At 46.5% G+C, this 24415-nt stretch overlaps 1 protein-coding gene across 4 annotated transcripts; it reads left to right on the top strand.

Moving 5' to 3' along the window:
• Positions 1-303: 303 nt before the first annotated feature.
• TMCO1 (transmembrane and coiled-coil domains 1) lies at positions 304-22634 on the top strand. Of its 4 annotated transcripts, none has more exons than XM_050963398.1 (7): positions 304-461; positions 1176-1253; positions 5281-5340; positions 9381-9427; positions 10140-10207; positions 15000-15162; positions 17285-21728. In XM_050963398.1, the coding sequence occupies exons 1-7, from the start codon at positions 392-394 to the stop codon at positions 17552-17554; spliced, it is 756 nt and encodes a 251-aa protein (XP_050819355.1). In that variant the 5' UTR covers positions 304-391; the 3' UTR covers positions 17555-21728. The 4 variants fall into 4 exon arrangements, with proteins under 4 accessions (XP_050819355.1, XP_050819356.1, XP_050819358.1 ...); XM_050963399.1 differs by having other exon boundaries at positions 311-461; positions 15018-15162; positions 17285-21725; XM_050963401.1 differs by lacking the exon at positions 17285-21728 and adding an exon at positions 21740-22634 and having other exon boundaries at positions 318-461.
• Positions 22635-24415: the final 1781 nt, after the last annotated feature.

Here is a 24415-nt window from a genome sequence, read left to right as displayed (position 1 = left end):
CGCACGCCCCGCAGGCTGAGGGGGAAGCCGCGGGCCGGCCGGGCACTCAGACCAGCCTGGCGCTAGGCACGCTGACTCCGGCGCCCCTGACCCAGAGGCTGCAGAAAAATCCCCATGACGGGGAGGCGGGTTCCAGCTTGAGGGAGTGAGCGGGCGGCGGGGCGCCGGCGCGAGATGAGTGTAACGTCACTATTGGCAGGCTGCTCGCCCAACTAGTAGCTCTTCCCGCCCCTCACCTGTAGGCGGGATTTCCACTTGGCGCTGCTCCTTGTTGCCGGAACTCTGAGCAACATCACTTCCGGAGACTGGAGCCAGTTGATAGGCTGCTTGTGGGACCCTTTGTAGCTTCCGGTCTAGTCGTGCGTGTGCGTCTTCCGGGTTTGGGGGCACCATGAGTACTATGTTCGCTGACACTGTCCTCATCGTCTTCATCTCGGTGTGCACGGCGCTGCTCGCTGAGGGTAAGTGGGGTCGCGGCCCGCGCTGGGGTGGCCGGGCTGCCGGGCGGTCTCCTAGGCCTCCGGCGTGTTCCAGTAGGGAGAGGGCGCCTGTCAGGCGTCACCTGGTGAGCAGCCTCCGAGCCAGCCCCTTCCCTGTTCAGGAGCAGGCAGGCTGCGAGTGGGGCTCCTCTCTGGTCACCCAAAGAGCCCACAGTCGGGCTCCGGCCTGGGTCCCCGAGTGCGATAGCCCTGAGGCCAAGAGCCAGTCCTGGCTCTGCCACAGCGACCGTGGGTGTCTCTGTGCCTCAGTTCGCCTTATCTGTGCAATGGGGGCAATAGCCCTTCGCGGGAGGTTGTGAGGAGAAATGCATTGCAGCTTTTCAAGGGCTCTGGTGATGGGGACTGTCCCCAGATGTGGCTGGACAGAGTGAAAATGACTGTAGAGCCTTAGCTGTATGTGTATCTATTTCTATAGATTTCTGAGGTAAATAACTTTCAGCAATGAAAGTGCTGGGAGATATGAGGTCTGCTTCTCACAGAGGTGTCTGTGCCATTCAGTGCATCTAATGCTTCCTTGACAAAGACAGCCCTATGCTTACTGTATGTTGCTGTTTTCTGGTTTCTTTCTCCTTGTTAATGAACCTAAATCTAAATATTGCAGCAGCCGTGGGGTAGTTGTAATAGAGCTGTACAGAAAGTCATTGTCTCCTTATTTTACCTGATGCTTTGTTTCAGGTATAACATGGGTGCTGGTTTACAGAACAGAGAAATACAAGAGACTGAAAGCTGAAGTGGAAAAACAAAGCAAAAAATGTAAGTGTTGCCTTTCAAACACCGTACGTAATATGGCTGTTCTTGTCTTCTCATTGTTTTCTGCTCCAGGATTTTTCAGAGTAGGGTCTGCTCTTGACAAGAGGTGCCTTCATTTGCTCCTGAGAGTACCTACCTCACCACAGAATACTTGGGAGCTATAAACATGACTACTGCCATTGTGGTCTGAGGGAGTAACTTTATCCTTTTTATTGTCCTTCACTGGAAGGAGAAGGGTTAGTACTGAGACCTGTCCTGATGTTAATTCCACCCCCTACCTAACTTCCATTGAAGAACAGGAGGAACAGAGATGGGTGTAAACCTCTCTTTCCTTAGTATGGTTAGCCAGTGGTTATGTATGTATAGATTCCACCAGCTGCGCTGAGGTGAGCTCAGGGATCCTGCCTTTGCTCTTTGAGAGGGACCCCAGATCTGGGGAGGAAAGAGGAAAGAACAGGAGGCGTTACTGAAAAGAAGAAAAATTGTGGTTGGCTGAACGGTATGAGTGACTAGGGAGCGATAAATGAGTGAGATTAACAGTGCCAGAGGAGAATGAGGGAGTATGATTTTTGTAATGGGAGGGAAAAAAAGTGATGGAAGAAAGAAGACCTTATACATACACATACAGAAGTTGCATGAGTTTAAACTGTTTTTGAAACTGATTGCATCAGTTTAAGTACAACCTCACTATATAAAATGATCCTGAAAGGACTTGGAGAAGGCTGGAGGGAGTACAATGCAGTAAAAAGAGAAAAGGAAATGAGGGATGGAGATAGAAGGAAGAAGATAGAGAGGTGGAGGAAGAGTTGGAAGATCTATGGTACAAGGTAAAAATGGAGCACAAAAGCATCAATAGAAATAATTGAAGTAAGGGGTTGAAGCAAGTGACAGCTCGACAGAATCAGAGGGGTAGCCGTGTTAGTCTGGATCTGTAAAAACAGCAAAGAATCCTGTGGCACCTTATAGACTAACAGACGTATTGGAGCATGAGCTTTCGTGGGTGAATACCCACTTCGTCAGATGCATGGATCTGACGAAGTGGGTATTCACCCACGAAAGCTCATGCTCCAATACGTCTGTTAGTCTATAAGGTGCCACAGGATTCTTTGCTGTTTTTACAGCTCGACAGAAGTTTGGCTTGGCTTCTGTCTCCCTCTCTCCTGAGCCTTGAGGAGAAGACCAGTTGGAATCATAATCATAGAAGATTAGGATTGGAAGAGACCTCAGGAGGTCATGTAGTCCAACCCCCTGCTCAAAGCAGGACCAACACCAACTAAATCATCCCAGCCAGGGCTTAGTCAAGCTGGGCCTTAAAAACCTCTAAGGATTGAGATACCACCACCTCCCTAGGTAACCCATTCCAGTGCTTCACCACCCTCCTAGTGAAACAGTGTTTCCTAATATCCAACCTAGACCTCCTCCACTGCAACTTGAGCCCATTGCTCCTTGTTCTGTCATCTGCCACCACTGAGAATAGCTGAACTCCATCCTCTTTGGAACTCCCCTTTAGGTAGTTGAAAGCTGTTATCAAATCCCCCCTCACTCTTCTCTTCTGCAGACTAAACAAGCCCAGTTCCCTCCTCCTCGTAAATCATGTGCCCAAGCCTCTCTGCTGGACTCTCTCCAGTTTGTCCACATTCTTTCTGTAGTGGCGGGGGGGCCCAAAACTGGACGCAGTACTCCAGATGTGGCCTCACCATGTATAGGCATGTATAGGCATCGATGCTGGGGCTGGAGCTACAGGTGCCAACTTTCCAATATGCCGGGGGGGTGCTCACTGCTCAACCCCTGGCTCTGCCACAGGCTCTGCCTCCAATCCACCGTTTCCCACCCGCCTCCCCTGAGACTGCTATGTCCTCACTCCTCCCCCTCCCCAGCCCAGAGCCTCCTGCACAACATGAAACAGTTGATCAGGAGGTGCAGGGAGGGAAGGGGAGGCGCAGATTAGCAGGGCTGCCGGTGGGTGGGGGAGGGGTGTGTGGAGCTGATGGGTTGGTGGGGCTGCTGGCATATTACTATGGCTCTTTGGCAATGTACGTTGGTAAATTCTGGCTCCTTCTCAGGCTCAGGTTGGCCACCCCTGCTGTAATTCTCCTATCTCTGGTTAGTGTTTCCACAAAGAACCAGATATGAGGTGCGTACACCAGTAATAATTGCTAATATTAATGCTTGTGAGTTCAAGCTTGAGTGGCAGAGCTGAGAATAACAATTTCATATTTGATTAGCATTTATTCATCATAATTTATCCACATATCTATTTTAAAAGGAGCACTTATCTGTTCTTTGACAATTCTTAAATATACAACTGTAAAATAGACCACTCTTGCCACACCTTTCAACCATTTGTCATTGTACCCACAGCAACAACCAATAAAACAGTGAAAAAAAAACCACGGATAAGATCACTAGGCTCCTCTGCCAGAACCTTGCCATTCTGTCACAGCTACAGAAAACAAATGGGTCTTGAAATGAATAAACTAGGGCTGTTAGATTGGGGGAGTGTTTATAATTTAATCTCTCAACAAAACATACTTGTGGTATATGGCACAGCCATGTCTCAAAACTCAGCAAGCCTGAACGTTTCAGGATAGATGTCTGATTATCTGGCAATGGAAGAAGTTGCAAGACTGAAGCATGGTTATAGTGAGAATAAAAATGATGTTGTGCCACTTTATTTACCCCTAGTGACCTTTCTGAGCAAACTTGCTCAGTTTGTGTCACCCTTGAATAATCCTACTGGCCTGCTTGAGGTGTGTGATAGTTTATGGATAAGTAAATTTCACCAATAACCTTTTCAGCAGCAGCATGTGGTAAAAGTAGATGAGTAGGTTTGTGCCTGGGCAGTTGGTTTTTTGACAATTGTGCAGGGTTGGCTTATGAGTCATTAGAATTTTATTGGTTAGCACCACAAATTCTCCTGTCATCTGGAAATTTAGCAGTAGTCTTTCTGTCTTGGTCATCACCAGGATTAAAAGTTCTGCCATTAAAACTGAGCTGATATACTAATATGTGAGACAGAAGTCTTCAGCACTGACGCTATGGGACAACAGGAGTGAAAATGGGTTTGTTGTTAAAGTAGATATACAGAAGTGCTGTTGGAAAAAGGCAATCAATATCACTTATCATAACTACTTTAACATTTATCATCCGATTTTCGTATTGTGATATTGGCTATATAAACCTGAAACTAAAACTAGGCTTTCACTCTCTGGGAATGTCAATCAAATTTCTCTGCTGCTGGAGGTGATTCCATTTGCAGAGTGAAAAGTATAATTGCTGGATCACAGTATCAACCGATCAGCACTCTGGCTTGTGACTATCTGGCTTTGCTTGGAGCAATCTGTAGAGTGTCTACTGTCTGGATTGGTCATCACTTGGTTTTCTGGTAGCCTTGATAACTAAGTTTAGACTAGCTACTTAATTTTTAATGTTAAAATATTGGAAATATTTCAGCCGTAACTGGATGACCAGCAAGAATGGAGCTGGTTGTGCCAGACTGTTGGCGCAGCACTTCCACTGAGAATGCCTGCCTGTGAAGAAGGGATATAACAGAACACAGGCCTTTCTGTGTTTTGTTTCACACTGCAGATAGCTAGGATCAGTGTTTCCCATAAAGCTTGTTTCATCACACTTGTTGAATTGAAAGTACTGTCTAGAATTCATAATGACAAATCAGCAAGGGCTGTTTAAACCAAAATGATACTCAAGCTCCTTGGTTCACAGTGCAATGGGCTCCTTTGCCAGGCTTTAAAAGTCTGACTTTTGACAGGAATTGAAATTGTTCTTTTCCTCAACTGGGATCAGGGCCTGGAAAATATTCCTGGTCTTGTAAACATTTGTACCAGTCCAGCTCTGGCAGGTTATAAGACATTGAACATATATCATAGATATATATCTGTATCTTGTTTCCTTCCTCCTCCTGTCTGCATGAGGGTTTTGGGTGTAAGGGAGAGGAAAAGAGAAGGGATTAGTAGCATAACTCTTCATTGTTTGTGTGAAAGTGATTCTATATTGGCTTTGCCCTTTGCAGTGGAAAAGAAGAAGGAAACAATAACTGAATCAGCAGGACGACAGCAAAAAAAGAAAATAGGTAAGATTTGGGGATGGGGGAGGTGTGATGCTCCAAAAGTGAGTGGGGGGTTGTGAGAAGAAGCTGCTGGGGGTGACTTTCCCTTTCCTTCTGCCCACCCCCGCCTTTAAAACTTTAACACTTTATTTGGGAATGAGAGGAGACTTGGTTCTTGATGGGATGGCTAGAATGTGACTTTCTCTTCTTTCCTGTGCACTCTTGGAGCCTATTTCAAGGGACCTAGCGTCTTCCCTTCTAAACTGACTTTGGGCACTGGGATTCCAATGCATGCTGCCTTATAAGCGAGACTGCTCACGTGGACCCAGACCAAGTAGTCTTTTAGCCTTAACTGTTCCCAGATGCTGTCCCTGAGAGCTCATTGTTGCAATGCATTATCGCCATGCAATAACTGTGGAACAATCGGAATACATGTTAGCGTTTGTGGTCCTAGATTGGATGAAACCTATCTTTTTAGAGGTTAGATTTTTCATTTTTTTCCTCATAGCATGACTGTAGGATGGAGTGAAGGGTGTATGGGTGTCATAACAGCATCTTACTCCCATTGTCTTCATTTGGACTCGAGTGCCTAGCACTCATGAAAAATCAAACCCTGAGGGTCTCAATCTGGGCATCTAGAAAATGAGAAACACATAATCACTGGCCATTTCTGAAAACAGAAGTATTAAAACCTATCAGTGGAAGAGGTGAGATTTCATCTCAAGGTTTCCTGGTTCCCAGCCCAGTGCAACTTCATCCAAAGTTATAGGGTATATTGATGAAGGGGATGGCAGGCAGGCTAGTGCAGTGCAGGCAGCTCATTGAGGCTTCGGACCATGCATGTTGCCCTTGAAACATTCTGAAAATTAAGGAGCAAGTGGTGAACAGGTTCTGTTGAGCATGTGCAAATTGCAGTTTACCCCCCTCCCCAGGGCTTCTAATTCAGCCAAAGCTGGGTTGATGTTCATGAGAACAGCAAGAAATACCTTTCTGAGCTCTTGACCCCCCCATGAAATTGTAAATTCCTGCTCCAAACAACAAAAGTGCTAGAGCTGTTCAAAGAAACAGTCCACAGTTTTAATATAAGGAAAATAATTGTTCTCAAATACAGCTGAAAATTTCCGAAACCAGAGTCATAAAGCAAGCCTGGGAAATTCTAGCCTAAATAGTTTGTTTGATAAAGTTATAAGTGGGCTTGGAAGGATTAGATATTTATTGGTAAATGTTTGTAAACGTCAGTTTCATTGTACACACGAACATGAAAAAATATTTCCATCTATGATTGAAGTTTAGATAGGCAAAGTAAGAAAAATGCTGCTTGAGACCTTTATTAGAGTCAAAATCCACCGATTTAGACTTTTGAATTCGGCTTCTTACAAATGGACTTGTGAATGAGTAGTAAAAAGAGAGATCATGTGGATTCAAGGATATTTATTTTGTATATTTTCACATGTGATGTTGACTGTTTTAATGGTTATAAAGAATTAACTTTTTGAATCTGTGTCCAGTCATAATTGTCTGACACCCCCCCCCAATAATTTACCACAACTGAACATTTAAATGGTTAAATCTAAAGAGCTTAAAAATAAACATCAATATTGTTTGTCAAAATTATTTTTAAAAATTTGATTATTGTTAAGCCTAGTTACGAGAAACTGGAAACGGGGCAGGGGGTAAAAGAGTTACTATTGCTTCACCTAACACTTCCCATTGTAACCTTCTATATTCAGCTGCTTTTAACTTTGGTGTTTGAAGGACTCTCCTGGTGCTACTGTCTCACAGCAACTGTGCTTTAGGGCCCACCTGTTGTGTTGATACCCCAATATAGAGATGCTGGACTCCCAGACACCTTGCACTGCCACAGACTGCTTCCCCCAGGCCTCACTCACATTCCCACTCCAGTATCTCTTGGTTTTCCACATTCCTACTCAATGCCATATCTGTGGCTTTTTTAGGCTGCCTCTGGATCTTTATCTGCTGAGAGGATCAGGACTGGCGAGATGGGGCAGTGGAAAGAGCAGATGGAACATGACAGTTCCATTGGCTGATCTTGACATAGCACAAAACAGCCCTCCTGAATAAGGGAAATAAAAATAACTTTTTAAAAAAAATTTAAGTGGCCTTTGCGTGAGATGTATCAGAGCGGTAGCCGTGTTAGTTTGGATCTGTAAAAGCAGCAAAGAGTCCTGTGGCGCCTTATAGACGAACAGACTTTTTGGAGCATGAGCTTTCGTGCATCTGACGAAGTGGGTACTCCCCCACGAAAGCTTATGCTCCAAAACGTCTGTTAGTCTATAAGGTGCCACAGGACTCTTTACTGCTTTTGCATGAGATGTTATCAGGATCGTGTGAAACTTAGAGTTTGTGGTGACTGAAATGGCAAGGGCAATGCAGCACAATGTTTCCAAAAGGAGTATCCTAAAGTATTCTGTGGAGAAAGCTAGTAGTACATATTTTACTTAAATATTGCATAGAAAATTCAGTCTTTGTATGAATGGTTCCTTAGGCTTTTGAAGTGTGAAACAGTAGGATTTTTATCCTACATTTAAATGCAGCTTTGGTGATCTGACCTTGGAATCCCTACAGACACCTCTGCAATGAAGTATGAGTTAACATATATAGTGCATTTCTGTACAGCAGTGGTTTTCAAACTTTTTTTCTGGTGACCCAGTTGAAAATGTTGATGCCCTGCGACCCAATGGAGCTGGGGATGAGAGGTTTGGGGTATGGGAGGGGATCAGGGCTGGGGCAGAGTGTTGGGGTGCAGAGGTGAGGGCTGCAGGGTGGGGCTGGGAATGAGGGGTTTGGAGTGCAGGAGGGGGCTCCAGGTTTGGGGTGGCTCAGGGGTTGGGCTGTGGGAGGGAGTCAGTGTTCTGGGCTGGAGTGTAGGCTCTGAGGTGGGGCCAGGGATGAGGGGTTTAGGGTACAGGAGGGGGCTCGGTTTGGGGGGAATCTCAGGGCTGGGACAGGAGGTTGGGGTGCAGAAGGGGGTCAGGGCTCTGGGCTGGGGGTGCAGGCTCGGGTGGGGCTTGGGATGAGGGACTAGGGGTGCAGGAAGGGGCTCCAGGTTTGGGGATGGGGCTCAGGGCAGGATGCTGGAGGGAGTCAGGGCTCTGGGCTGGGGAGCAGGCTCTGGGGTGGGGCTGCGGAAAAGGGGGTTGGTGTGCAGGAAGGGACTCCGGGTTGGCGGGGGGGGGGGGGGGGGGCGGGGGGCGGGGGCTTACCTCAGGCGGCTCCTGGACAGTGGTGCAGCGGGGGTACTAAGGCAGGCCTCCTGCCTGTCCTGGTACCACAGACCGCACTGTGCCCCAGAAGTGGCCAGCAGCAGGTCTGGCTCCTATGTGGAGGCACAAGCATCTCTGCGTGGCTCTCACCCACAGGCACCACCCTCCCCCAGCTCCCATTGGCCGCTTCCCAGCCAATGAGAGTGCGGAGCCGGTGTTCGGGAGGGAGGGGTCAGTGCGTGGAGCCCTGTGGCCTCCCCTGCCTAGGAGCTGAACTTGCTGCTGTGTGCTTCCGGCCCACAGCGTGGTGTCAGAACAGGTAGGGACTAGCCTGCCTTAGCCGGGCAGCACTGCTGGTGGGACTTCTAATGGCCCGGTTGGTGGTGCTGACCAGAGCTGCCGTGACCCAATGCCTTACGTTCTGTGACCCAATACTGGGTTTGAAAATCATTTCCTTACAGTAATAAGATTTGATGTGCAAATAATATTCTTAGAACAACACTACTTCAGAATAAAATATGCTGGCACTACCTGATTTTTATAAGCACTATTTGATTTTCTAGTTGACATGTCCGTATGTCGTCATGCCCATTGTCTGAGTTGTTGTGCATTGCCTTTAAATGTTGACAAACCTCATATACTTGTTCTGCTGCATGTTGTTCTGACTCAAGGACAGTTGGCTGTGTGCAGTTTTCACACTGTAAGGTCTGGCATACAGAGCTGGAGTCTGTCTTGGAATTATTCCTGGCTTGCATAGCAAGGAAGGTTTAGACTTCTTGAAAGTGAAATGATTCTGGTGTCTGGGTTGGTATAACGTCTCTTCTCTTTCCTGTTTTACAGAGAGGCAAGAGGAGAAGCTGAAGAACAACAACAGGGACCTGTCGATGGTAAGAATGTTGTAAATTAGAGGCAATGCCCAAACTAGTGAAGGGCTGGATCTTGAACTCTCCAAGAGGTGAAGGATCACCCTTAATTTCTGTACTCTTAAAGCACAGATGGTAGGTGCTCAGATTCACATATCTCCATGGGCTGCACTTCTGACATCTGCAAGCTACAGTGTGGCTCAGAGTTCTACACTAGTCCCCCCTTCACTCCATACATAGCTTCATTAATTCTCATTCCCCTCCACCCCCACAAGCTCTCTAGTGCTTCCAAAATAAAAGCAGTTTTCCTGACTTTCCACTTACCCACCCCATCGTCCTAGTGAGCCCACTGCTTTTGTTATTTCCCTTCCCTCCTCACAGTTCCTGTGGACTCCTGTTTCTTTATGCATGGTCAACCTCTTGGTTAACAGGACAGCCCTGAGCGCTCCCTTTCCTCCATAGGCTCTTTGCCCTTATGATCCCTTTCATGGCTGTTCTAGTACTCGTAGCTATTCAACCCTTCTAAGAGTTTTCTGCCTGGTCTCCTCTCCTACAAGCTGAGAGAGCGAGTTGAAAAATTGCCTTCTCTTCTGATCCTGGTGATGCTGCACAAAACCCGTTATTCAGCATTAAAGCCCCGAAGCCCTAACTGTGAGACTTACCTTTATTTTTAATCTGTTTGTTTCTCTCTGCATTAGCTGTCAATAGTGAATGACTCTGACCTCTCTGGTTGCAGGTTCGAATGAAGTCCATGTTTGCGATTGGCTTTTGCTTTACCGCCCTCATGGGAATGTTTAACTCCATGTAAGTATCAACTCTCTTCTTCCCTCCCTCCTCCCGCCCCTCCCCCCGGCTTCAAAGTGAACGTATCCCATCCCATCTCTCCTTTGCTACTTGGACTCATTCTACTGATGTTCATAGGGTCCCACTGAGAACTGCACCTAATTTGTATAAAATGGATCAAACTGCAGCCCTCCTCATCTTCAGTAAGGAGGTGCAGCCTGTGAATCTGCAGGTCACAGCACTCATTGCTTCTGCTCAGCTCAGCATGGAGCATTGCCGGGATTCTCTAGTCTGCACTTTAGCCACAACTGAGCATGCTTGCTGTTCTGGAATATGACCAGGATGAAAGTGTGGCTAATTCAGAATAGCTTTGCAGAGATCAGGCAGACTTCCACAGTCTTCAGACCTTTCTGTCACATCTGCATCAGCTGCTTCACTGCTTTCTAAAGCAGTACTGGCTATTTTTTGTTTTTTGGGGGTGTGTGGTTTTGTTTTTTTTTCCCTCCCCAGAAGCTGAGATTCTTGAAGAGAAAAAGATTTTGGAATTGACTAGGGTATTTATATAAGCTCTACTTTTCATATGGTTATATGTCTAAAAAGTACTGTCAGAATATTTTGTTTTTAAGAGTGCAATAGTAGAGCGATGCTTGAATTTTCTCGGAGGAACTACAAAACTTTTTCTTCCTCCCTACCCCCAAAAACAAACAAACAAAACTGGAGGATTTTTGTCCACAACAATTGTGACAGTAGTTCCGTGGTTGGCCTCCGGATTTGTGGATGTCTCAAACTTCACTGGTCATTCTAACAAATCTACCATGCCCTGGTTATCTGCTCGTGTTGTCACCTTCCCCATCACCAGTAAGGCCGTCCTCAGCTCCTTATTTGTCCACCTATCCCACAACCATCCTTGTGGTTTCTTCTGTGGAGGCCTTTGTGTGGAACACCCTCTCTGAACTGGACCATAAAGCCACTTTCTAGTCCCTCCTCAAGTCCCAACTCTGCCATGATGCTTACATGATACTTAAAGGCTGCATGAAGAGCCAGTGAGGGGGATAGTTGATGTACTTTGGGACGGCTGAATGCAGCTTGTCTCAGATGTGCACTCTTCAGATTAGGAAATCTCACTATATTTAGACAGTACCTAGTATATTGTGGGTGCTCTGTGATACAAATAATTTATGTGAAGGGACCTTTCAGTCTGGGGCCAGGAGAGAGACTTTCTGCTGGTGAAGTGAAGCAAAGTCTAGCCTTTTGTATTCAGGTCTGGGCATAAATGCCAGCACTTACAAATGTTCTGCCAATGACAATTCTTTGTTGTACTAAGGTCAGTTATAATGCAGCTATAGGTGCAGAACCAGATCTGTCCCTCACTAGCATGAAAAGATGGGTCCCTCCCCACTGAGGAGTCTACCATTTCATTTTGTCTTCACAGCAGCTGGCAGACAGGTCTATGCTGCCCTGCTGTAGAGCTTTAACAAAAGCACCCTTCCTTCCATAGTGTCTACTTTTGCCCCAGATTCTCCAGCAGTGCACTTGCAGGACTAAGTATGTGCCTCTTTCCCTGGCTGCTGAAGAACACTAGAGGCAGGAGCCCTTGTTCATCCACAGGGAGTTCAGTATGTTGGGCAAAGAGAGAGACAGAAATATACACTTTGTACCATTCCCCTCACTGAAGCACTCTGGAGGGATCTGCTTCTTTTGAAGGGCCCAGGTTATGCTCACAAGCAGCTCATTCTGGGTGAGAGTTGTTCTGACCCTTATCTCTGGGGAAGGAAAAGTCCATGGGAAGTGCAGGCAAACAAGCACAATTAGAGGAGCAGTCAACCATCTAGAACCACCCCATGCTCCTCCTATACATAGTTGGAAGCTGCACTACAAGGCCAGTGTTCTGCATCCACCCGGCAGAAGCAGTTGTGTTCTGTGTGCTTTGCTTTACGGAGGGCCTTGGATCGTGGTCCCAATTCTTTCTCTCCCCCCCCGCCCCCACCTCTCTGTGCAAGGTTTCCATGTTTGTCCATCTGCTAAAACTACTTTTGAAGGTTCTCACAACTATGTATCATTCCATCCTAGAACCTACTGATGCTTGTGATTAAACTTTGAGCCTTCTGTCTCTTGATGTGGTTTTGAAAGTTTCATTCTTGGTGGCCATCTTCTCAGTCTCTGGAGTACAGTCTGCTATCGCCTGCTTCCCGTATACTGTACTCACATGGGCCTACTAGAACTTGGGCCTCACTCAGTCTTGACTTTTAAAATTATCTTCTTTAAAAAAAAAAAAAATCTAAATCATGCCATGTTGCTGTCTGTGTTTTCTAAAGCTATCGCAGGAATGTGAAGCTGCACATCCTAGATGTTGCATCCCAGATGTCCAGAGAGCTTAGTTACTGTTTAAACAGGACTAACCCTTTTAGCAAGTCCAAGAGACTAGATTTTTCTTGAAGTGCCATAGACAAAGTTTTGACAGTTTTGGCATAATGGCAATCTAAGTGGCCAAGACTATGCTTCCAGTCTTATGAGCTGGCTAGTGTACCTGCATGTGAAGGGCAGCTTCAGTGACTTGTCAGTGCCATGCTCTCATCTGAAATCTGTAGGGCTGTTTGGGGAGAGGGGAGAGAGCTGGTTGACACCTTCACCAATTGCTGTTCTCTTGACATGGTATCAAGAAGAGATGTTGGTTTTAAGAGGATAGTGTTCAATCATTGTTCAGCTGGGCTCCTCAGGCCACTTCCTGGGAGGTCATGGCTACCTAGCCACCTACAGAGGTGCTCTGGATTCAGCGTTGGGAAGGAGAAAAGGCGATTGCTTGTGCTTGGAACAAGAGTCAGTGTATTGCTTTATTCACCCACTTCTCTCCCCCACTGCTGGAGAGCCCAAAGCCTAAAGTTTTGGAGGAGAGGGACTATAGGTTATCTGGAGTGAGCATGCTGTGTATACCTTTGGACAATAGAATGTAGGTTGGCTATGTACCCTTTCTGTCAGCTACTGTCTAAAAGCCATGGCCACACAGTTAGGCATATGATTCCTACAGAGAGGCTTTGTACATGCAACACACAGAGAGAGAGAGAGAACGGTAACTCGCCCCTTTCTTGCTGTTGAAAATGGGAGCTGTAATACACGGTACAGAGATGGGAGGGACAGGTGCAGGAAGGCAGGCTTGAACATTAAAAGCAGAATGCCAGGTTGAGGAACTAGCATGAGGATCCTGATTATCCATTCAGGGCAATCTTTTTGTAGGTTGGTGGGATCCAGGCAAAACGTACGTATGCTAGGGGTAGGGCGATCTGCAGGTGATACTAGACTGGGATCCAGGTAGATAGGGGTATCTAGTGAGAGAAGTTACCTTGGTTCTCTCTGGACATTAACATCTTACTCCATAAGTCCTGATCCATGCAACTCTGCCAAAGCATCAAGCCTTACAGAATTCCCTACAAGAGTGTGCCTTAGAACCTAGGTTACCTGCCAGAAGAGAAGGTAGATATCTCAGGGTACCACCTCTGAGCTACTCTACGTTCTCACCGCAGGAGTAACAGAATCCTAAAACACCGGGGATGTTACAGGGAGACAAACATCCGTTCCTAGCCCTACTGCCAAACTGCCTGTGAGATGTAAGCAAAGTCGGCACATGTTAGAACTATAGCTCTGTGTGAATGCCTCTCCACAGGAAAGAATGCTCGTTTAGGAGCTGTTGAAACCAGAAACACCTGGTAGAAAATCAGCACTCAAGAAGAAAATAACATCAAACGCTGAGCATACACTGATGCAGCATGATACGCACACTGCTTCAAAGGGTAGCGTTGGCTGTCTGGTTTCAGAGGCTGAATCTCTTCAGTCTGTCCAAATTCACACCATGTCTCCATCTCTGGAATGTAGTACTGAATGCTTCCCAGCTCCTGGAGCTGCACAGGTACCTTGGGGGAATATACAATGTCCCCTGCTTCTGAAGAGTGAATGCGGAGAAGGAGTATTGTATGAAAAGGAATTATCTCCATGGCAGTTGCCCACATCCCTTTTGGTAACTGATAAATATAGCAATCTGGAGAGAGGAAAAAAAAGAGTTGGGCTTTGGTTTGTCTTCTGAAAGCTGAGCACACACCTCTAGTACAAAAATCCATCAGTCTGCATAAAGTAACTATTACAGGCTTGTAATTCAGTCTCTTGACTCAAGTGTTACAGTACTCTGGGAGAAACCTGTGTGTGACTTGGATTTTAAATACACCTGTATCCCGATAGAACATGAATTTGGATATAACACGGTAAAGCAGTGTTCCGGGGGGTGGGGCTGTGTACTCCAGTGGATCAAAGCAAGTTCGATATAACACAGTTTCACCTATAATGCAGTAATATTTTTTTTGGCTCCCGAGGACAGCGTTATATCGGGGTAGAGGTGTAGCGGGTATCAGTACTTGAGGATGTTGATTAGAAAGTTCCTAGTCTTTGTCCCGCAAACCTTGGTCAGCAATTTATCCAACCAATAATCATTAATAGGTTGACCTCCAGGAGGGACCCCTTGTTATTCCACAGCATCTGCTGAGGGAGGCCTGCACAGTCCATCCAGTGGATGGCAGGCCGCTGTGATATGCGGGGGCTTTAGGATGGCAGGTGTGTATATTAGTCTCTCTAGAATTGTGCATGTGAAGGTGGGGCAAGATCACTTTTTTCTAGGCTTTTGACTTGATCTTGCATCTGATTTTGTCCTCTTGGAGGCCTGTTTCATTTAAAACACTTAATCTGTTTTTCTGCAATCCAAGGACCCAATTACTGTCCCAGAGTGAAGCCCTTCGCTAGGCTGAGTACTTGGTTGACGTCTCGCATTAAGTGATCTTTTCTCTTCCAGATTTGACGGCCGGGTGGTGGCAAAACTTCCTTTTATCCCCCTCTCCTACATCCAGGGCCTGTCCCATCGCAACCTGCTGGGGGAGGATTACACTGACTGCTCCTTCATCTTCCTCTATATTCTCTGCACCATGTCTATCCGGCAGGTGAGTGCTGAGCTGCTTCCCATGGGTGAGGAATGGGGTAGGTATTGATCTGCCACCCAGTAAGGAATAGCAAGTGCCTAATAACCAAATTTAGCACATGTAGGTCAAAGACAGACGACATTTGTTTGAAGCTTTCTTGTTGATCTCTGGTTCCCGTAGGCTTAGCTGTCAAAGGAAATATAGTGCAGAAAAGTCTAACTTTGTAGGAGGTCTTCTCTCCTCCCATGAGGGAGACCTGGCTAAAATCAGCAGGACTGCTCCACGACACTCAGACCAAGCCAGTGGAAATAGTTTCCACCCTGCTATGTGTCTCCAGGTAACTTTGTGGGTTGACAGGATCATTATTGGCAAAGAACAAGTTGCATGATTCGCTGACTTCACTGCAGGCTTCAGAAGATGCCTGGATTGTTAAGAAAAAGCCCTTACTAAAAACCTGTCAATACAGTCATATCAGAAAGAAAAACACTCCTCCTTTAGTGTACCCTGAGAGCATGTCTACACTGCCTGTGGAAGTGAGCCATCTAGCCCAAATTCTCAGATTCATGGTAGTGGGGCTTGTGCTATGTAGATGAGTGGACTCACCCCTGCGGCACCTCCTGCTGGTGAGTTCCGGGAATTAGCTCGATTTCCAGCCTGGAGCACCCTCTGCAGGCCAGTGATCCACTACTGCTTGGCCCCCATGTCCCTCCCTGGACTCCGGTGCTCTGTTAGCTGGGTTGCTGTCCCCTGGCAGTAACCCCTTTCTCTCAGGGTCTCCCCTCCCCGGGAAACCCCCACCCACTATCCCCACCTCACTTCGGTATCAGGCTACTGCCAATCATCGTCTAGCCCCACACCCTGGGGCAGACTGCAGTATCGGCCTACTCATCACTGGCAAGGTTGGGTTTGGACCTGCTGCCTTTGCCTACCCCTGGGCTGCCCTCTGCAACCCCCAGTACCTGTTGGCCTTGTGCTCGGCCACAGGCTGGAGCTCCTCAGCTCCTCTGCCTTTCCCCAAATTGCTCCACTCAGGTACCCTGTCTCTAGCTCCCTACAGCCAGGCCCTTCTCCCTCTACAAACAGAAAGAAACTCCCTGGGCTTCTGGCTCACAGCCTCTTATAGGGGCCAGCTGGGCCTGACTGGGGCATGGGCACAGCTGAGCCTACTTTCCCTGGTCAACCCAGGCTTCTTGCCCCAGCCACAGCCCTCTCCTGGGCTGTTTTAAGCCCCTCAGGGCAGAAGCAGGGGACCACCCCCCTACAACTAGCACTCTAAAAATGGCTGTGTGTACATGTTGTGGCTCAGGCTCTGAAGCCAGCGGGAGTGGGCTTGAGACCCTGAGATACGACATCAAAGCACGATCTGCATGCTATTTTTAGGCCAGGCACAAGTCTGTGGACCCAGGCTGGGATGCTTATTCCCAGATGCAATGTAGCCTTAATGTAAGCTGCTTTTGTGCTCTAAAAGGCTCAATTTGTGTCCAAAAAATCTGCTGAGGCAGCAAGGAAGTCGGGGGTTAAACCTGCATTTTTTTCTCAAGTGCCTTATTCTCTTCCCTCCCCTTGCCTGCTTAATACATGTCTCTCTTTGAAGGCTGAATAGCTTTCCCTTCAGAGTTTTGTCTATTCCCAATCACCAGTGGGTGGAGTAATTTATAGAATGGGGCTCTGATGTGACAAAATACAAGGTCATCTTAGAGAACACTGTTAAGAATTTGCCACCGTGGTGGACTGTGACCCATATACAGGCCTTTCTGCTATAAGGGGGAACTGCTGGCCCTGAAAATGGGAAGTTTCTTTGTGGTTGGGAATAGCTTGCCACAGTGATGCCATCATTTTATCAGCTGCAGTGCACTGAAGCAGGGATAATGGTGAAGCAGCTGTTTAACTGACAGTGGATCTGCTATTAGCACATGACTAGGTTGGATGGAGTGTCGGTCTATGTTGGTGAGGACCAGTGGAACTTGAGTGCTGCTGAAAGTGTGTTCTGCTTGTTGAATTTCCCCCAGGGAGTGGGGGGAGGCTAATAGACCCTGGAAGCTGGATTAATGCTGATGCACTTAGCTGGTTCTCTATTTTTATCGTTCCTCTCACTTTGGTTCATTTCCTGAATGCTTGCTGCTTATTTCTCCTTGATCTGCAGATCTCTGTTGCTTCTTCCTCTGGAGGTGCCAAGGGACTTAGAAACCCTTACACCAGGTCAGCAGAGGAAATGACTCTTGTGCCAACTTCTAGCAGAGGGGTCAGGATGGGCTTGATGAAATGGTTCAATAAAAGAATGAAAGCTCCTTTACCTCAGAATAAGTACATATTAATGGCTCAAACAGATTCTCTCCCTCCTTCCACAGCAAGATCCTTCATTACATCAGATCTGTGTCCAATCTTGTGTAAAGGAACAAGGCATACAAATTAGCAAAAGCCATCAAGTCCACCGACCCCTAATAAAATGCTGTCAGCACAGCAGATCTTGTCCAGTGCTCTTTCCCTGACCTGGAACTAGAATAGCAGGTGTTGTTGTGTGCTGAAGGGTTTGTCTAGTTTTTGTGTCACCCATTGGGAAGCTTTTGTGTTGTTTCTACAGTGACTGCCCCCCAGTGAATCTCACGCCAGATAGCCTGTGGTTTGCAGTACCCTGGGGAAACTCTCCCTGCCATCAGTCTCTGTTGCAATGTGCTCTACGCCTTTCTGTTTTGACACCAGTAGACTTTCTTTTGCACCCTGAAAGGCCACGAGCAGTCAGAGTGAAACTCAGATTGTGCTGGCTGCTGCATGTCTTCTCTGCACCAGTTGGATACTTGGAGAATTCGGTGGCTGAAAAATCCCAAGTGGCTTTTTTGTATGTTTTTAAAATAAAAAAAATCCCAGTGCATTCCAGTTTTGATGATTTCCTGCTGTCACCTTCTGCGATGAAACAGACTAGAAGTAGTGCGAAGTGAATGGCTAGGCATAAATACCTGGGTTGTTCAGCTTGTTCAGTCCAACAAGCCTTCAACAGAAAATTCCAGGAAGGGTCTTTACTTGTGACCAAGAGTCCCGGCTAATGGCCTGGTCGGGGGAGTAGCACCGTTGCCTTGGAAAGGGTATTTCAGCTGTGTAGCTTCATATGCCGCAGCCTCTCTACTTTAACGCTTTTTTTTATTCCCTGTAGAACTGATGTACTTTGTGTTCCCAGCACTGCATTAAAAGAGGTAGCTGCTCTTTTCATACTCAAGTCTTTACCTCTAAGCTGTAGTTTAAACCGGCCCCCATGGAGCTGGGAGGTGGAGGAATCCCTCTACATTCCATGAGGGCAATAGCCCAAGAGAAGAGCTGCAGTGAGGTGGGGCACTGGAATTAAATAGTGGGAGAGCAGGGGAAGATCCCAGAGTCCATTTAGGGGGATGGGTGTGGGAGAAAATCCCCAGAACTCATTAAGTTGAGGCAGAGCCTGGATTTAGTTCAGGGTGTGAGTGTCTCAATCTGCTTTGAGGGAGGGAGAGGACTAACTGGTGGGGAGCGATTTAAACAGGCATTGCTTATGGGGTGGGGAGTGGTAGCACAGCTATGCTTCACCTAGGCTGTTAGTCCTGAGCCCTGAGTTTCCTGAAGCTCTGGCTTGACACCTTTTTGTCTGTGACCTGGGGCCAGCATCTCCAGAAATATCCAACTTGCAGTGAGTAACTTCCTCTGTGCTGTTCCCGTCTCCCCCTGCACGTAAATCCTGTCCGGTGGTTTCTCGTGCCTTCCTGTTTGGAGAGAGGACTGCTGCTGGGAGAGGCTTTCTGCAGCCCTTGAGCTGCTGCCTTTCAGCTGGGGAAGTCTGCTGCTGAATTGGGTGTGATGCAGAATGTTAGTTATATCCTCTGCCCCTCCTCCTGTTAGTGCACCTGTCCTGTTTATGTTGAGTAATAAACCTTTATTACACAAGCGACAGAGTCCTATGGCACCTGATAGACTAACAGACGTATTGGAGCATAAGCTTTCTCTGGTGAATACCCACTTTGTCAGACGCATGTAGTGGAAATTTCCAGAGGCAGGTATAAATATGCAGGCACAAATCTGATCTGGTTAGGTCCTGTGATGATGTCGCTGGTGTAGATATGTGGGCAGAGTTGGCATCAAGGTTTGTTGCATGGATTGGTTCCTGAGTTAGTTACTATGGTGTGGTGTGTGGTTGCTGGTAAGAATATGCTTAAGGTTAGTGGTTTGTCTGTGGGTGAGGACTGGCCTGCCTCCCAAGGCCTGTGAAAGCAAAGGATCATTGTCCAGGATGGGTTGTAGATCACTGATGATGCATTGGAGAGGTTTTAGCTGAGGACAATAGGTAGTGGCCAGTGGAGTTCTGTTGGTTTCTTTCTTGGGCTTGTCTTGCAGCAGGAGGCTTCTTCCCTTGCAACTAGAAGAGGGCCTCATCCTCCCTGACTGAACTAACCTCGTTATCTCTAGACTGATTCTTGCCTGCATATTTATACCTGCCTTTGGAAATTTCCACCACATGCGTCTGACAAAGTGGGTATTCACCCATGAAAGCTTATGCTCCAATACTTCTGTTAGTCTATAAGGTGCCATAGGCCTCTTTGTCACTTTTTACAGATCCAGACTAACACGGCTACCCCTCTGATGCTTGATACCATCACAGGACCTAACCCGATCAGCCACGACATCACCGGTTCATTCACTTGGATGAATCACACCAATGTAATATACGCCATCGTTCCAGCAATGCCTCTCTGCTATGTACATCGGCCAAACTGGACAATCCCTATGTAAAAGGATAAATGGACACAAGTCAGATATTAGGAATGGCAATATACAAAAACCTATAGGAGAACTCTTCAACCTCCCTGGGGACACAATAGCAGATTTAAAACTTCTAGACCAGACTTCAAAGAGAAACTACTGAACTTCAGTTCATTTGCAAATTTGTTTAATCCTGAGCTGATGGTGTCAGTCTGTTATTGAGTGACCAGGGAGATTGACGTGTTCTCCTACTGGTTTTTGAATGTTATGATTCCTGATGTCAGATTTGTGTTCATTTATTCCTTTGTGTAGAAAGTGGCAATTCTTCAACAAAAAAACTTCAAAAACAGATTGCAATGTGAAACTGCAGAACTGGAATTAATCTGCAAACTGGACACCATCAGATCAGGCCTGAATTAAGACTGAGTGAGGCTGGGTCATTACAAAACCTAAACCTAATTTCCCCAATACTAATTTCCACCTCACACACCTTCTTGTCAACTGTCTGAAATGGGCCCCTCTCGTTACCCCTTTAAAAGTTATTGTTCCTCCCTTGGTATCCTGCTGTCAATTGAATTGTCTCCTTAGACTGACCTCACACGTGGTAAGACAAACCACATCTTTTCATATATTTATACCTGCTCCTGTATTTTCCACTACATGCATCTGATGAAGTGGGTTCTAGCCCACAAAATTTGTTAGTCTCTAAGGTGCCATAAGGACGACTCATTGTTTTGGTGATACAGACTAACGTGGCTACCACTCTGAAACCTGTTGATAGGTAGGTCTACTGTACCATGTGTCTTAGGAGAGAAAACACTGTTTCCATCTACATCATTAGCAAAGAAATCAGTTCTGTACTCAGACTTTTGGCAAGAGCTCAGCAATTCCTCTGGTGGCCGAGTGCGTGAGCCACTTCTGATTGTTTTGTATGAGATCCTTCCTGTCTCGGTTGCAGATTCTCAGGCTTTAATTACAGCCTCCCTTGACAGTGGTTTTTGGAATGTGTGAAAACAGAGAAGTGCTGCTCCTAGATTTTCTGCCTGTAAGCAGAGAACAGGAAGCTGCTACTGCGTATGCATTGTAGTTGAATTGCAAAGATATCTAATGTTGTTACCATCTTAATTTAAAGAAAACAAAATAGGCAAAGGCTGCAGCCTGCAACAAGAACTCTATTACCTGCCCATTGCCTTTATGACTTATGTAGGTGAAGGTGAAATTGAATTGCAGCCCTGGATTGGACCCCACTTCACCTGTGGGAAGCTTGATCAGGAAACAAACTCTGGAGCTTAGGCCCACCTCTAATTGCAGTTAATTATGCATATAAATCAGTTAATCTCTCTTGGTTGCATTTCTTCTGGGCTCTTTTGCATGGATACAGATATATCACATACAGGGGCACACCAGCGGGAGGTCCCCGGTCTTGCAGATTCGGCAGCGCACCTGCGGGAGGTCCTGCAGATTCAGTGGCATGCCTGCAGGAGGTCCCCGGTCCCGTGCATTCAGTGGCATGCCTGCAGGAGGTCCGCTGGTCCCACGGCTTTGGCATACTGACCGCTGAATTGCCACCGAATCCGTGGGACCGGCGGACCTCCCGCAGGGAAGCTGCAGAAGGCTGCCTGACTGCCGCTCTCGCATAGACCAGCAGGCTGCGCCGCACCCCCCACCCCACCGCAGCTTGCCGTCCCAGGCACATGCTTGGAGCACTGGAGCCGCCGCTGATCACATCTATACACTGGATAAACTGAGTTGTAAAACCCTGGAGGTTGAAGTTAATGAGAGGTTTGCCACTGGTCTAAACGGAACCAGGATTTCACCTGTGTATTGGCTTCCTTTTCACCACACCAGCATCACATCATTCTGTTTTTCATTTTCACAGAATATTCAGAAGATGCTTGGCCTGGCCCCTTCGCGGGCTGCCACCAAGCAAGCAGGGGGCTTCCTTGGCCCCCCTCCTCAAGCTGGGAAATTCTCTTGAAGTATAGTCATAACACCTTCTACAGCAGCTCCCACTGATGTCCAATATCAAAGACAGATTGCCCTCGGTTTGCAACAAGATTGGATTCCACAGCAGGCTTTCTATTCATTTGAAGCAGCCTTTGGGATGGGTAGTGCCTTCACAGAAGCATCTTTGTGTTTGGCGTGTTCTACGAGCAGCCTGTCATCATTGAAGCAAAGTTCTTGGCAAATAACGTGAGATGTGTTTTGTGTAATAAATGTTTAAGCCGTTTGCATTTAAAATGTAGTAACCTAATCTCATTGCAGGGACAGTGGAACTGTCTTACTTTATAGAACTACTGTAAGAATAGTAAAACCTTATTTGGAGCCATGATAGAGAACCTGCATCAGGTGACAAGAATCTGTAAAATAAACAGATTTTGGAAAGCCCTGCACCATCATGCTCTAGTACCGATTGTGTCCCAGTTCTCTTAGACAAACTGGCTAGATACCTCTGTGTATTAGGAACCCAGCTACAGGGAACTAGGCATGTTCAGTTCCATTCTATGAATGGGAGGGAAAATACATCGAAAGCTGGAGTTCTTCTTCATTAGTGCAGTACCCAGGTCCCCCTGCCATGCTCCAGTTAGCGGTTGTTGGTGCAATGCTTCTGAACATTCCCCCTCTCCTCTCGAGGAGCTCAGCTTGGCAGTGGTTTATGTAGCATTACGGTGCCCACATTCTAGTTGTCTGCTTAGCTGGAATCTGTTCAATTGCAGTCATAATGTAAACAAACCTGGCCTTTAGTCTTACCTTGATTAAACAGTTACACAATCTCTTGTTTGTTGTATGCCAGTGATACCAACTGCAACTACCCTTTACAACCTAAGGGTTACAATGTACACACACCACGTGTACCGGACATAGAAGGTTGCTGTGCTGTTCACTGTACTTCTAAAGCTGAGTGAGGGGTTTGCCTATCTCAAAGGCCTCTAGATTTGGTTACTACTCACCCACATGTTCTTAGTTTAGTTCCCGATGCTATTTCTACATTGCCAGATATTTACCTAGCTTAGTTTTATTAGCTGGAGCCCAACTCACTTTGTTTATGAGGGGGCTTAAAAAATAAATCTTGAAGCTAAACTTTTATCAGGCTCACTATAGACAAAGTTCTAGAACTGCTGAGAGGTGGAATTGCCTTAAGTATCATCTCTGTACTTCTACCGCCACAAATTATAAACCCCGCTGGAGGATGGAAGTCTGTACCTGTCTTTGGAGGCATTTATGTTGTGCTTATCACCCATAGTACCTCTGCACTAACGACTGAACTAAATGTGATAAGATGTGCTTGATTAAATGATGTGCTTGAGGTAGATTCAAGACTCTCTGTATGTGGCAGTGTGGGGCATATCCACTTGATTATTTTAAATAAATAATGGGAGAGTTCAGAATAATAAACCCTGCCCTTAAATCGTAGCAGAGAGTGCCTGTGCATATATAAACTTGGTTTAAAACTGGCTACGGTTGCTTAAATACCATCCCCTCAACACAAGCCCTTAAAAACAAAGAAATGCCAAGTTAAGGGACATATTTTTATCCTATCATGCAGATGGCACAGCATTATCAGCCAGTAGTGCCAGATTCTGCATCTCTGCAAGAAACTTTTTTGCCTCCAAGAAAATTACTACCAGTACATGCAGCACACGAAGTTTCCTCACATGCAAAACCTTCTACAGAATTAACAAGTATTCAGAATTGAAACTTGTGCACTGGTTAGGTGTGTAGTGTGATGGGTTTAGAGGAAGTATGAAATAGTAGTTAAGATTTGTGTTATCGTTCATTATGTTGTGTTTGTTCCCTTAGCCTTAGAGACAGAAAGGAGTTAATTCCTTGGTCAGACGCAGAGTGAGCAAACTATAGGTCACATCTTGCAGTTGTTGCATAGACAAAGTTCCTGTGAAGTTCCAGGGCTCATTTGGCCTTGTATAGAAACTACAAGATCAGGTCTTATTGGACTTCTTTTGTATAAACACTTATAATGGATTCAGTCATGGACTGCCATTAATTCCCATGTTCTCACTGAGCTAAAATCATGAAGTTTGGTTCAGTGGTAGTCATGATATAGAATCAATTCTCTCTCAAGCAGGATCTGTTAAAGAAAACAGCTTTCACACAGTTTGGGTTCCAGCTTTGTCTCACTTATTTATCTGGCACCACACCCTGTCTGGACCTCTTATACAGCTAATGGTTCAATAATGCACTGCAAGTAGGTCATTCCACCGAGTAGAGGAAAAATCTCATGTTTACTCCTGAGGGAATTCTATGGCCAAAAAAAAAGAATAATTCTGCACACAATTATTTTAAAATTTTGCAAATTTTATTTGTCAATTAATTAATGTGGAGGCACCAGCGTGGCAGTGGGGAGCACAAGCCACTGGCTGCACTGAGTTGAGAGATCACCCTGGAGCTCCCCCATCCCAGGACGGGGACTTAACAGTGAGGCTGCACCCAATCCTGACACAGTGAAAGGGCCTTGCCTGCCCCAGAAACACACTAGTGCCCTGCCCCTCGTTACCAGGTGCACCCGATGTGGGCAGGCAGGCTTGGCCCAGCTGGA

The sequence above is a fragment of the Gopherus flavomarginatus genome, chromosome 7 (assembly GCF_025201925.1).
Source record: "Gopherus flavomarginatus isolate rGopFla2 chromosome 7, rGopFla2.mat.asm, whole genome shotgun sequence".
Taxonomy (NCBI): Eukaryota; Metazoa; Chordata; order Testudines; family Testudinidae; genus Gopherus; species Gopherus flavomarginatus.
The sequence above is the reverse complement of the archived record's forward strand: the minus strand, read 5'-3'. Positions and strand labels throughout refer to the sequence as shown.

What these genes read in the sequence shown, in the direction of transcription:
- TMCO1 (XM_050963398.1), top strand. Translation starts at nt 392, where the DNA reads ATGAGTACTATGTTCGCTGACACTGTCCTCATCGTCTTCATCTCGGTG. An exon ending in CACGGCGCTGCTCGCTGAGG is followed by an intron (nt 462 to 1,175) that starts GTAAGTGGGGTC and finishes GCTTTGTTTCAG; the next exon opens with GTATAACATGGGTGCTGGTT. An exon ending in GGAAAAACAAAGCAAAAAAT is followed by an intron (nt 1,254 to 5,280) that starts GTAAGTGTTGCC and finishes TGCCCTTTGCAG; the next exon opens with TGGAAAAGAAGAAGGAAACA.